General features: G+C 48.2%; 1 protein-coding gene across 1 annotated transcript; it reads right to left on the bottom strand.

Annotated features, from left to right (window-relative positions):
* Positions 1 to 404: 404 nt before the first annotated feature.
* Tnfrsf9 (TNF receptor superfamily member 9) lies at positions 405 to 12,071 on the bottom strand. The gene is given in 9 exon segments (XM_047515668.1): positions 405 to 1,828; positions 1,831 to 1,833; positions 5,812 to 5,946; positions 6,389 to 6,477; positions 8,748 to 8,814; positions 9,200 to 9,337; positions 9,707 to 9,814; positions 10,501 to 10,684; positions 12,026 to 12,071. Coding segments are annotated over 8 exon segments (723 nt in total). The 5' UTR covers positions 10,601 to 10,684; positions 12,026 to 12,071; the 3' UTR covers positions 405 to 1,745.
* Between the last annotated feature and the right edge of the window lie 3,102 nt (positions 12,072 to 15,173).

Here is a 15,173-nt window from a genome sequence, read left to right as displayed (position 1 = left end):
GTCGAACCAACTAAACAGGAGCTGAAACAGCATAAGACAGCCCACGATCCAAGCAAGAAGGTGCTTCCTGCACCCAAATCCCGGAGTGAGAAAACATGGGACGGGCCCCAGCCAGAGCGGGCACAGTAAAAACGCACCTTTGTGGTTTTGTTGCAATCTGTTAAGACTGGTGCTGGCGAGGGGGTGTCTGGCTACTTCTGCGTTACCTAGTGGGTCCTGACCGTGACCATCACTAGCTCATTAAGTCACGCGTTCACGGCCCCTGAGATCCAGCAAGTCCACTTCCGGGATGTTTCCCTGGAGACACTGCTGCACAAAAGAACAGTCACGACAACGTTGTTGGTGACCGCAAAGCACCCGAGGCAACCCAAATGTACCCTGGCAGAGGGCGGAGCCGTGAATTAAGAGTGTAGGAGCTTTGCCAAAGGAATGCACATGAGAACAGGAACAAGTCTTATAAACGTGATTTGGAACCACCAAAGCAGGTCACAGAAGTCTCCACACAGCACAGCCTCACTTTCAAACAGTTCAAAGACAAACACAACTAAATCACAGTTTTAGGACACAAAATTATATAATAAATGATTTTCTTTTCTGAAGCAAGGAAAAGATCGATTCAAAATTTCCTAGAGAGGTTGCCTGGGGGTGGGCAGAAGATGAGGAGGGGAAGCTGCCTTCTGATGGGTCCTCTGATCTTGACTTTGACCCTACAAAGGGTCAGATGTCAAATTTTTAGACTTTGTGGAACTCTGTAGTCTCTGACACAAGTCCTCAACTCTGCCACTGCAGAGCAAAGGTGGTCTTCGGCCAGGTGGATGTAGCTGTGTGCCCATAAAACTTTACTCAAGGACTGTGAAATCTGAGTTTCTGATAATTTTATGTGCCATGAGACGTTATTCTTCTTATTTGTTAACCACTAAAGAATGCAAAATCCGTCCTCAGCTCACAAACCATACAAAGGCAAATGGCGGCCAGATGAGACCAGGGGCATCTGGTGCCCCTGCGCTGGTGCGCAGGCTGGGCCGAGTGCCCAGGGGCTCCTTTTTCCTTGCACTTCATACCTTTCAGGTGTGTTCCATCGATTAATGTAACGGCTCAGAGGGACAATGGCAGAAGGTGAGGGGATGGAGAGGACCCTGGCGTAGACAGATTTAAATTCTTTCTGATGCCTCCTTCTTGCCCCCAAACTCAGGAGTGCTCATCGTTCTCGCTGACAGTTAAATGACGGAACTAGTGGGAAATTTGGTAGAGAATATTTGCTGCATCCTATGGCTTATGGACAGTCACAGCACACACGCCAAACCTGCACGGATTTTGATGGTGATTTTAGCTGGACCACTGGTACATGCGATTGAACTAAAATCTCTGTTTTCTGGTTTGTGCTTCTCTGTTCGTTTAGATGCTGGGGCTTGAACCCAGCTCTCACGCATGCTCAGCACTGAGCTCCATCCCCAGTGCCCGATGTGATGGACTTGAAACTACCATTTTCTCTGGGTTTTCAAAAGAGCCCCGTCCCGTTAAGTAGCATCTAGAAAACAACCACTCACCACCAGCACTGCCCCATGCTTCTGTAAAAGGGGGACATTTATAAAGGCCAGCTCCATAGCATTAGAGAAAACCCTTCAGGGGCAATGCTGGGGACTATCTAGGGTGAGACTTTTCATTTTAAAAGGACATGACAGGGGGATCGCCCCAATTCTCTTGCTTCTTTTCCGGTCAGTTCTGACAGCTCTTGAGATTTCATTTCACAGTTCACATTCTCCTTCTTCTTCTTCTGGAAACCGGCAACTGCAGGCATCTTCCTCTTGGGCTGTTTGTACTGGTTTAAAAATGCTAGAGAATGATTTAAAAGACAGTTACACGTTGTGGTCTGTTTTAAGCACAAAATGCTTATTTCCCACAAGTCACCGTTGTAGAACATTTCTAAGCAGCAAACATTCTCAGGCTTAATTTTAGCCAACTTATCCACAAGAGAGTAACAGTGTGTATGAGCTTTTCCTAGGGATAATTTAAGATTTATTTCCTTTTACCAAATATTTTATTGGTCTTTAAAAACTATTTTCTTTATATTATACATGACTGAAAAAGCCTCAGGCATGAATCACCAAAAGCACAAAATATTAGCCATATCCCAAACACAGCTATAGTTTCAATTCACCAGTTCATAATTTAGTCTTGGGGTTACTTATCAGAGATTATACAATTTTGCTTGAATGAAATTCTATGCTGCCAACTTTAAAGATATTTCCACTACTTCCATTCATTAGTAACCAAAGAGCTGATCCTCAGATCCACACCTCCTGGGTCTTCTTTTGCAAGTTCATGTGAAGTATTTGCTTTACTGCTGAGAAACTTTCAAGTCCTAAGCAGATACTTCCTTAGAACCTGTCAAGGCTTAAGGCCCTGCCCCAATTTCACATGCTTGTTTTTATTCTTAAAAAAAAAAAAAAAAAAACTACCTAGAAGGCAAGAAAAACTGTCAAGACCTTCAGAAATACCAGGAGTTGTCTTTTGAATTTATATCAAAGATTAATTCAAAAATGGAGATCTACTTCAGGCAGATGGGGGTGGCCTGCTTTTCCAGATTCCTGCTACTGAGTACCACTGGAAACTCTGATTGTTATATATATAACAAACCTGAGAAGGTACTGGAAGATAGAAAGAAGCAGGTAGACTGGCCAAGACTCTCAGGGCCCCGAGGAACAACATGGCCCCCAAGCTGGGAAGTGCAGAAGATAGCAACCCAGATAGGCCAGTGGGTAAAGAACAAACAAAGCCCCAAGAAATCCTGCTGCCTCCAGCCACAAGGCCAGGGAGGGGCAGCCTAGCAAGACTGAAGGAGTTTAGACAATCACCACTCCACTTCAGCAAAACGGCAGAGAAATACTACGACCCCCCACCCAAGCCCACCAGGAAGAAGAGCCCAGCCTGCTGCCCTCTGCGGTCTGTGCCAAGGCTCCCAGGGCACGTCAGAGGAGGCCAGGGGGAACGTCAGGCCGCACGAGCACCAGCAGCAGTCACGGCTGCAGCCCCCACCCCTCCACAAGAGTGGAGGCTACATGAGGCCGAGCGCTGTTCTCCTGGCAGCCTGGGAGGGGCCAGTGCAGCCTGAAGGCCCATGTGTGTGGGGAGGGGCCCTGGGGCCCAGGAGCTCTGGTGTGGAACCCCCCAGCAGTGACAAGGAGCCCCCTCGTCTCCTCCCACTGGAGTGGTGTCAGAAGCTTGAGAAAACAGGATTTAAATTAGATCCAGTGTCTCACACCATGATGAAACCAACTGTGGGGGTTTCAATTAAAAGATCGTGTATATTACAAGCAGGAAGATCTGGATTTGTGAACAGAAAGAGGCAATCAACAGACGCCAGCATCCAGGTGAGACCCATGTTAGGATGATCTGAGGAGGACTTTAAAGCGGCCATCATAAAAATGTTCCAACAAGCAATTGGGAACACATCTGAAACGAATGGAAACAGAAGATACAGAGCAGGGCATGTGGCACACACTGATAGACACAGCAACTCAGGAGCCTTGAGGTTGAGCATCTCTCTAAGCCCCGGAGTTGGAGACCAGTCATCTTGAAGAAACAAAACCCACGCAAGAACAGGACGAGCTACTGCGGCACAATCACCTGGATAGATACCAAGGGCATTATGCTGAGTGACTAACGTCAACCTCGAATGGTCACACACTACACAGTCCATTCATATAACATTCCTGAAGTGACGAAAGTGATAGAAAACAGATTCGTGACTGCAAGGAGTTCGGGATTGCAGGGGAGAGAGTGGGTGTGGCTAAGAAGGGGTGACGGGGGCCACCTTTGTGATGGATAACGCTACGTTCTGCGGGTTGCATGAATCTACACACGTGACAAAATGACATACACAGCTCTGCAAGCGCCTGCTCCTGACATCGTGCTATCAGACAGAGCCCCATAGAATGGCACGTGACACTGTTCTGTATGTCTTTGCAACTTTCTGCGAATCTATAATCATTTCAAAATGAAAAGCTTTTTCAAATGACATGAAGTTTTTTTTTTTTTGATGAATTACGGTTCCATTTGCAACTCACTAATTACTCACAAATACTTCCGAAAAACATCTTTAAAAAAATTCTTTTTAGCTGTTGATAGACCTTTATTTTACTCACTTATTTGTATGTGGTGTTGAGGATTGAACCCGGTGCCTCACACATGCTAGGCAAGCGCTCCACCACTGAGCCCCAGCCCAGCCCCTGAAAAGCATCTTATCAACAACTTTGCTGTCCCTTTGGGTAGGGGTGGGGGATAGTTATTTAAGTCAGGTCTGGGTGGTAGCTTGGGGTCTACCTGACAGCTGTAGACCCTAGAAAGAGAAAGAGTGAGGCTCAGAGTAGGTAAAGGTGGTCTGCAGTCCATGAACTGACTATAGAGTTCCTATAATCTACCAGGAAAGAACAGATCGCCCTGTGGGGAGATGTCACACGCAAATGGCCCAACATGGGAGGAGATCTGACTTCAACAGTGATCAGGGAAATGCACCTTAAAACACAAGGAGATGCAAAACCCGTGCTAGGTCGATAAAGCTCTTCAAGGCTTGATCTGGAACGGGTCACACTGGAGACAAACCCAGTGTCCCCGGGTCAGGGTGAACAGCCGTGGGACAGTGGGTAGGAGGAGCACGGGAATGGAAATCGGCCAGGGCTGAGTCACCACGGGCGACACCTAGAGACCCGAAGCTGAGTGAAAGCAGCTGGCCACAGAACCCCGCAGGCCGCCCAGGTGCGGTTAGCATGGGGGAGAGGCTGGGTTGTGGGGCGGGGCAGTTTCCTGGAGCCATCAGGATCTATTTATAGACCCGGCTAGAGTTGATTTTACATCAACCTGTTAAATTTGACCTTTATGCATTTTTCCAGATAGTTCACAGTGTTAAAAGGGCTTTTAAAACAATTTCTTTACAGTCTTTAGGTAAGACCGTACTCATACTTTTCCTCCAATATTTGTATTTAACAACCTCCAAGTAGATGCCCTCCTGCCTTCGGTGTCTGGGAGATGAGTTTGCCCTCAGCATGCTCCTGCTGTCTGTGAACCCTGGCTTCAATCGAGCCTGCTGTCACTCATCCCATTCTCTGTGAAGACTAAATACCGGTTTCCCCACCATAAACCATAAACTTAATTATAAATACAGGCAGCTTTTGTTTGGTGGGTGCTGACTCTGTGCCAGACGCCAGCTGGGTTCTTTATAGAAAGAGTTCCTTATTTAACGGATTAACAATGTACTACTGGCATTTTTCATTTAATCTAGATTGGTCTTATAATAATCCACTTAGTTAAATCCACTTTAAACTCCCTCCCAGCTCTCCGTGGCTTCCTCGAGTGCAGATCTACACTGAAGTTAAAGCCATTCACCCACCAGAGGAGCAGCTCTAGGTGGAACAGAAGTTCCTTCCGGATTCCTCCTGGTGGGGGTCCACAGGCCCGGCTGGCTCCGCACACTCACACGCCCCCTCCCGCAAGACTGCAGCCCTCTCCAAGTCATTTTCCTAGGACCCTGGGCCACGATCTGCCAGAGCCAGGTTCTCCCCATCTCAGCACTACTGACATTTGGGGCTGGCTCACTCTGTGTTGGGGACCGACCCTGGCCCTCCACTCCAATGGCCCCTCCCCACCACCAGCTTGCGAAATGTCCCCTTGGGGATGGTGCTGCCCTGCTTATGACCACTGTGCTATACCGATCTCATTTTTATAACTTAAAAAAAAAAAAAACCCTCTTTTCCTTCCTAACGAAAAGCCTGGCCCTGTAAGCGCTTGTATCTAAAACTGTTAGGTCGGCCTTACGTTGCTTGAATATGTACAGGAACTTCTTCCTGCCCCATTTGACCACGGAGAGCCGTAGCGCCAGGAAGACCAGCAGGAACACCACCACAGCTGAGGTCAGCGCCAGGAAGAAGGTGAGGCTCTGCATACAGCGGCCTTCACAGGGAGCAAGAGGAGAGGTGAGGGTCGGGAGGCCTGGGGGCAGGAGCCTGCTTAGTCGACCTAGATGACTTTACAGAAGCCATCGCTTAGTGACTTTCCTAGAGGCCAGCAGAAGTTAAGCAGTTTGGCCTCTGAGGATGTAGGAACTCGGGGCCCTGTGCCCCGCTACTCGGTCCGCAAAGGTGCAGCACTGCTTTGGGATGAGCCCCAGCATGCGCTGCTTGCTAATGTGTAGCTCGGACTGAAACAGACGGATCCCGAAGGCAGGGTGGAGAGGGGAAGGCCCCGCAGGTGCCTGTGTGGCAGACCTGCAAGACCTCACAACACCCAGGGCTTTCCACAGCAGCTGGAGAGACATGGTACATTCACTTTGCTTTAACCGACAAACCAGCACCCGGCTCTCTCCTAGGGGCAGGCACGGTAATGGCGGAGTTACCTGGAGAGATGTCGGGCAAAGCGGGTCCACACACCACATTGCTGTCCTTCGTCCCCTCTGCAAGTACTGATTTTCCATCCAGTGAACAGCTTAGACGATTCAAGGAAAAGAGTTCAAATATTAATTTAGCTACAGAGGACACCAGTGAAAACTTTTATATTTGTCACCCACTGAAGTTGACTCAAGACAGAGGTGGATCTGGGTGCAGAGGAAATGGGCAGATACCAGGAAAGAGTCCCACTTGGCCATCAGGCTTCCTTCAGTTTTCTCTCCGCTTTCAGGATCCACAGAATTCACCCACTCCGCACTAGGGATCCCTGCACTGCCGAGGCTGCTGCCTGGTCGACCCTCACCTTCCCCTCCCCACACGTTTACACTCGTATTCCCACATCGCAGGCACACAAGAAAGGTAGAGAAGGCTCAGAGTCTTAACCCTCGCAGGGTCTGAGCCTGGGCCTGCCACTCTGCAGGAAGTTATGACCCTGGACAAGTTATGATGTCTGCTGAGCCTCAGTTTGGTAATCTGCAAAATTAGGATAGTATATGCTCCCAGGAATGTTATGAAAAGCAAATGAATGAGTGACACACTCCTGTATACCTGACCCACACAATAAGTGGGTGTGTCATCATCACCATCACCATCACCACCTTCATCATCATCACCACCGTCATCACCATTGTTATCACCATCACCATCACCATCACCACCATCATCATCACCACCATCATCATCACCACCATCATCATCACCACCGTCATCACCACTGTCATCACCATCACCATCACCACCATCATCACCACCATCATCACCACCATCATCATCACCATCACCATCACCATCACCACCACCACCATCATCACCATCACCACCATCACCATCACCACCATCATCACCACCATCATCACCATCACCATCACCATCACCACCATCATCATCATCATCACCACCACCATCATCATCATCACCACCATCATCACCACTGTCATCACCATCACCACCGTCATCACCATCACCATCACCACCATCATCATCATCATCATCACCACCATCATAATCATCACCACCATCATCACCATCACCATCACCACCATCATCACCACCATCATCACCATCACCATCACCACCATCATCATCATCACCACCATCATCATCATCACCACCATCATCACCACTGTCATCACCATCACCACCGTCATCACCATCACCATCACCATCACCATCACCACCATCATCATCATCACCATCATCATCATCATCACCACTGTCATCACCACTGTCATCACCATCACCATCACCACCATCACCACCATCACCATCACCACCATCATCACCACCATCATCACCACCATCATCACCATCACCACCATCATCATCATCACCACCGTCATCACCATCACCATCACCACCACCATCATCACCACCATCACCACCACCATCATCATCACCATCACCAGCACCATCATCATCACCACCACCACCACCATCACTATCATCACCATCACCATCACCACCACCGTCACCACCATCATTGACATGCCTTTTCCTTCCTTTTAAGCTATACCAAATCCACCCATCCTCCAGAGCCCAGTTCAAATCACTTTTCCACACACTCCCTTAAATACTCATCAATTTGTGTTAAAAGAATTTTAAGGAAAAAGACATTCTAATCTGTTACCTATCAGCACATTTTTAAAAAATAATAAAAATGTAACTGTAAAATAATAATTAAAATGATTTTCTCACTAGAGAAAAATGGAAAAAGAAGAAAGGCATCTAGAATGTGAGACCCAGGTATTTGTTACCAGAGACCACAGATCTCACTGCTCTGCCAGCTTCGGGTCTCTGAGTACGTCCTCTCCTCACCCCTGCTGTCCTGGATGCACAAACTGCCCATGCACTAGCCCCTGTCTGAGCAGTCGGAGTGGCCCTGGGCCACTCAGGGTCCGCAGCCACATTCTTCCGTGTGCTGTTGGCTGCTGCATCCCCTGCCCGTGGCCTGCGTGCCCCTGGGGGAAGAAGGTGCCGTGCCCTCTGTACCTCTTGGTGCTGGCACTGAGCACTGGAGACAGGCTGATTAACACAAAAGGTAAGAGGCAGCAAAGAGATTGGGAGAAGGCAGAGGCGACCAGGTGAGGCAGACAGTGGCCAAGTTCCCCTGGTGAATCTGCCCTCAGGGCTGCAGGTGTTGTTTCTGGAGAGAGTGTCCACTGTGCGTCAAGTCACCGTCCGCCACGCCTTCCTATCAGTCCATCCCGTTAGGTCTGCACTGCGCGGGCAAACGGCTCCAAGGACAACATTCCTTGCCTTTCAAACGCTTACCCCAGAGACTATTGTGTAAACCAGTGAAATTACACGTACTTAGTCCAGGGTCTACAGATGCCACCTTCCTGATCGTTGAATGTCCCAGCCGTACAGTCTTTACAACCTGGAAGAAAGATTGAAGCATTCCATCACTTCAGAACCCTCCTTGTGAGAAGCACAGCAAAGTCATTAACTTAATATAACCTACGTGTTGTTTAACAATCCTGAAACAAAGCCCTAAGATTGCTAACTGGACAGAGGGCATTGCATGTACCTAAAATGTGTAAAAGTACATGGTCCTGACTATCAGTGAGTGTCCTGATTTCAAATCATTTCTATTCATGGGGAAAAAGTACATATCATTTTATTAATTAAAATCACAATTAAAATATGACCTAGATATCGTGAACTTGAATCACTGGCACATCACGTGTTACTTAAAAGTTTCTGCAAATCACAGGGCACCTGCGGGTGGCAAACTGGGCTAGACGCAGGAGGAGCGAACCTACCCTCTGGTGTCAGCTCCTGGCCTGGCTTACAGTCTGGGTCACACATGGCGCATCCGGCCCCCCAGCAGTGGAATCCTGAGATGCAGCCGCACTCCGCGTCGCTGGTGGAGGAGCACGGCGTCTTGACCCTGTGGAAACCTGCAAGGTCCCACTGTTAGGTTCCACTTGACCTCCACCTCCCGGAAGCAAATATATGTTCTGCAGCAAAAATCATGCTCATACTACTTACCACGCAGTGGGCGTGTTTACTTTTGAACTTCCATAAAGATGTGTTTGCACTTTGCTAATTAAAAGTTTCTCTCTTGTCAATGAATATTTCCTCTGAGATTTAAAAAGTCCCACCACAAGCAATTGCCACACTAAGTACCTGTGTTAGACCTGCCCACTGACTGAGAATGGCATGCCTCTGGTACTTGACATACTGGACAGAGACCAATTAGAGAGTGGGGATCAAGAGCAGCCCCCCCGGGCCACCTCCCAGGCAAAGGGCGCACCTTCAACCCCTACCTTCACACTTGGTACATATGTTACAGGCTTGCTGGCCACCTGTGCTGGAGTAGCTGTCCAGAGGACAGGGAATACACGTCCGATTCCTGCTTTTCCCACAGAAAGTACCTAAGAGGCAGATGAAGGCAAACACATTCAACAAGGAACAATCACCACCCAAAGCATGATGGAGTTCGCAAGGAAATTAGGCTGAAAGCACTGCTTGTCTTCTGGACAGCTCAGTGATAGACATTATTTTGATGATTGACTTTTTAAAATTATACGTTGGCAAGATTTCCCTTAGCCTAATCAGAATTAGTAATAGCACAATACAAATATTGCAACAAAGGAATCAAGACAAGGAAAGTACTTCCCTTTGTCTATTGATCAAGACAGATGATTTCTCTTGATTGATCCAGGAGATCAATATGACTGGATTCAGGAGAATATTAACGTCCCTCCCTGGTACACTATGATTTGAACACATCTGACTTTCTGCACTCTGTCAAGTCCACTGGCGCCTGTTGCGCTTGCTGGGCCCCAGGCCAAGCACAGAGCCTTGTGCCCAAACTAGCATGAGCAGAGGTCCCTCACTGTCCCACCCTGTCACTGCAGCGCCCCCCCCCCACCCCAGTTGCACAAGACAGATCCATGATCGCCAGATGACAAGGTCAAGACACAGAGGCTAAATAACTGGGCTGTGGTCACGCTGCTGGTTTGTATGAAGTCATTAAAAGGGAGCTAGGCCTCCCTGCCTGACCAACAGAATCACACTTTCAACAGGACACATCAATGCACATGAACTGGGTACATACCAGCTGGACAGGTGCCACAAAAATCCTGCACTGCTCTCGTCCTCTCAAAATTCACGACCAACAGCACCATCGCTACCACCTTGTAGTAGCCATTCCTCATGATGAAATCCTGCGTGGATCTGACGCAAGCAAAGCAGATTCCGAAAGAAATCTGGTCGAAGGAGCTGATCTCACCAATGTCGCTCTGTGAAATGTAAAAGTTCCTGAGGACAGGGGGCTTTCTCCTTCCAGAACCATCTGCATTTCACATTTCAACCACTACTTAGACCATTTCACAGGACCATAACTCAGGGTATTTTAGGAGCATTAAAAATGGAATATTATGGAAAAGTAGCAAATTCATAGACTTCTACAATAAGAGAAGCATGACTAAACACAGCTTTGTGCGTGTTTGCCAAAGAGTGAAATTTCCAAGTTTGCCAAAGAGTGAAATTTCCAACGTGTTCCACAAAAACACAGAAACAATTATGGCAAGAACTCTTGCGGGACTCTTGTAGATACCGGCAACAGCACCTAGACTTTCATGCCAGTTACTTGCTGCCTTGTGAAGAGCAGTGATGTGAATCATGGTCTGACCCCTTCATGGCTGTGCTGTGCTGGGAGCTGCCTCGGCAAAGGTGATGGTCAAGATGACCTGTTGCCATGGTGATGCTGACCAGAGCAGCCTATGTGCACAGGCACGCAGCAGCGTTACCAGGCAAGTCCTTGAGCCTCAGGCACCAGCTACTAGGGACAGAGGGTTCTAAGCATAAAAGATGGCCCTACTGTCTCACCAGCCCTGTGCCCTTCTGATTACCTGCTTTGCTGGAACTTTCCTACAAATAATCTTTTTGATGAAACCTGTACAACAATGTGCTGAGCTAGCTCTGGGTCATTTGTCCCTCGTCAGGGGATGGAGAACCACGTGACTCCAACTTTCTTTCTGTGTGTGTCTGTCTTTTCTTCATCTCCCATTGCCCCTCATTTGGTTTCTGAATTAATGACCCAGGTATGAGACCCAGGCACTGCTTCCGAAAGTCCTCACAAAGAGTGGCACCTGTCAGTTGTGTTCAATGAGAAGATATCTCAGTTCCTGTTCCTTCTTTGAGCATCTAATTGCTGACTTTTTAAAAAGTTGTGTGTGTGTGTGTGTGTGTGTGTGTGTGTGTTGTCAATAACCTTTATTTTATTCATTTATTTACATGCAGTGCTGAAAATCAAACCCAGTGCCTCACACATGCTAGGTAAGTGCTCTATCACTGAGCCACAGCCCCAGGCCTAATTGCTAACGTTTTGAAAGACCTCTCTTCTCAATTCATCATCACATTTTCTTAAACATAGACATGAACTTGCCTATTGTGGAACTTGAAGCTCGTAGGGTAACAAAGCTAAGGAGTAAAAATAACTCTTCATTTTAAAAATCTTTTTATAGTAGGCTGTTGAATAGAAGGTATTCTAAATCAGAAGGGAAAAACATCCAGATGTGCAAGAACAGTTTCCACCCTCATCCCGCCCCGGGTCCTCTCTCTACCCCCGGTGAACATACCTTGAGATCTCAGAGCAGCAGAGAACTTTCCACTCCTGGGTACAGCAGCCAAATGCGGCAGCTTGGGGGGACCGCAGGTCAAACAGCCAGGGTGACTCAGCCAGGCGGGGCCTCTTGGGAAGTCCCCACAACTCTGATAGGGCTCATTTGTGTGCTGACCTCAAAATCCCCAGAGCCCCTGTCCCCTCTTGACAATGGTATTTCGAATCATTTCTTGGAAGCAGTTTCTACTGCTAGGACATTTCCCAGATGACTTTAGGAGAAGGATCTTGGCACTTAAAGCAGTTATCTATGTCAAAGCTTTTAGAGTGTCCTTAAAATATTCAAGATGTGAGGGATTAAACTGACCTCTAAAGACAGAGGGGGTCTTGCTCCCCGCAGGACCCTGCTTCCCTACTTACTGTGGAGCTCTGGCCAACTCTGGCCACCTCTGGGTGCAGCCCCGGGGTCCCCACAGGGCTGAGTGCAGTGGGTCTTACCACTGTCATTACTGGGCAGCAAATGAGAGAGCCCAGGCTGCCGCTCCTGTCAGCCTAGCAGCCGGGTGGATAGACTAGAGCCCTAGTCTGCCTGCCGGGTGACCAGGTTGCTTTTTCCTGTGCTCCTCCTGCGTGATGGGGAGGAAGCGGGGAGAAGGAGGACAAGGGAGTTGGAGCTCTGGCGGGGCAGTGGGGGGCATTGTGTGACATTCTTGGGCAAAGTGGAGATCCATGAGAGATTTTCAGAAGGCTGTGATTTTAATCTTATAAAAAGGAAGAAGAGGAGCAGAGGAAGGAGGAGGAGAAGGAAGAAAGTAAGAGGAGGAAAGGGGAAGGAAGAAAAGGACAGGAGGCAGCGGCTCTGGAGACTAAGATGAGCCTCCCCCGCTGAGTGGCTAGGGACCCTCAGGGAGATGACCAGGAGAGCCCTGGCTGAAGTGGGTGGGAGGGAAACGTCAAGAGTGGATCCAGACAGAGAAGAACTACTTCTCCACAGGAGAACTAGAAGCTGGGCCCTGAGCAGGGGTGCAACGGGGAGGGAGCTGGTATGAACACTCCCATGGTTCAGTTAACGCAGGCTGACTTTACTCCAGGCCTCTCACTGTCTTAGAAACTTCCACTGACTCCCTGGTGCCCCAGATAAAACTGGGCCCTGCCATCCAGGACTGAAGGACTTCCTGGATCCACCCTAGGTTTGCCTTTTTGAAAAGCTAATATAGAGTTCACATCAAATCCAACATTGAAAGTGTACCATCCAGTGGATTTTAGTATATATACTATGCTATCCAACCATCACTACCAATTCCAGAACATTCCACCAATCAAAAAGAAATCCTACCCCCACTCGCAGTCACTCCCATTCTCCCTACCGCAGCTCCCAGCACCCGCCAATCTACTCTGTCTCTATGAATTTGTCTATTCTAGAAATTTCGTAAAAATGCAACCATGCAATATGTGGCTTCTTTAACTTCACATAAGGTTTTCAAGGTTAATCATATTGTAGAGTGTATCAGTATGGCACTCCTTTTCATGGCTCAATGATATGCTGTTGCACGGTTACAGAACATTTTGTTAATCTGTTCATCAGCTTATGGACATTCAGGGTATTTCCACTTTGGGACCATAATGAACAATGCTGCTGTGAACACTCACACATAGGTTTTTGGGTGGAACTATGTTCTCAGTTTTCTTGAGTGGTACCTAGGAGATGCACTGCTGCGTCGTCTGGTAAATTGTTTCCCTTTTTGAGGAGTTGCCAGATTGTTTTCCATAGCATCTATACCACCTCACATTCCCACCAGTGACAAAGGAGAGTTTCAGTTTCCCTGCATTAACAACAACCACAACAAAATCAAACCATCCTAGAAGGTGTGGTATGGTATCTCAATGCAGTGTTTTGCTTTAAACATTTTTAGTTGTCAATGGACCTTTATTTTATTTATTTGTATGTGGTGCTGAGAACTGAACCCAGGGCCTCACACATGCTGAGCAAGCGCTCTACCACTGAGCCCCAGCCCCAGCCCCATCTATGCAGTTTTGATTTACTACCCGCATCCCAGTTTTATCACATACATGCACTTGAGCATCCTGCACTGGCAGCAGCTGGGCATGGAGCACAGAGTGTTAAGATCCCCTGCTGGGCTGTCAGGTGGACCTGGGCAGGTTTCTTAACCTCCTTAAATCTCGACCTTTCCATCCACACCTTACAGTTACAGTGATACTGAACATCCTCCTCGGTTGGCCAGGGTTAGATGGAACAGTGAACATGATGTTCCCACGATGTCTGGCCCGTGGTTCTTAAAGGAAAAGTAACTATTAAGAGATTGTTTTTGGATGTTCCTTCTCTACCTCCCACACTGACCATCCTAAAGCCACAAGACAAGGGGCAACACGGGGAGGAGAGTTTTGGAAGCCCCGGGCTGCCAAGAAATGCACTCCAGACCCGAGAGCCGACTCTCCTGTGATCTAGCGGGGTCACCTGCCGGACCTGGGCAGCACTGGTACATGTAAGAGCATCACACCATGAGGACAAGCCTGCTGATCACCTCCTAGCCCTTTCAAAGTCACCAGCTGACTCAGTGGCCCCCTCAGTTATACGTGTTCTGTGTTCGACCGCCCAGCATGACATTTAACAGGGCTGGATTCTCATCTAAGTAAATGCTACCTACTCATTTGCCTTGGACAGTCTGTGGGCAGAGCTGTCGCCCCACCGGAGTGACGTGCTTAGCTCACTTTCTCAGGACCCGAAAGTGTTCACTGAGCTCAGAGTCTCAAGATTAGTTCTGTCAACCTACAGTTAAACCAGATCAACCACTTCAGGGTTATTCTCCTGAAGGCGGCAGTTTTGCATGATAAAATCATCCTAGTAAGCTCGCAAGGCAAGCATGCAGCTAGCCAGGTTTACCATCTCAGCCCCCAAAGGCACAGTGTTCATTAGTGTGATTTTCATTTACTTTAAGATATGGATCCCACTCCGTGGCCGTCTTTGCCTTCTGACCTTCCAGATGCCACAGTCACAGAGCCTTCCCCAACTAGGTCTGAGCGACTCCAGCAAAACACCCACGCTTTGGCAGTATTCAAAGTATTGGTTGCGTCGTGTTCTGAATGACTCATTCTAAGCCAAGGAATAGCTTTCGTGTAGTTGTGATTGACTCTGGGTCTAATGGAGG

Source organism: Sciurus carolinensis, chromosome 1, assembly GCF_902686445.1.
Source record: "Sciurus carolinensis chromosome 1, mSciCar1.2, whole genome shotgun sequence".
NCBI classification, from domain to species: Eukaryota; Metazoa; Chordata; class Mammalia; order Rodentia; family Sciuridae; genus Sciurus; species Sciurus carolinensis.
Note: the sequence above shows the minus strand (reverse complement) of the source record. Positions and strands in the feature narration are given on the sequence as shown.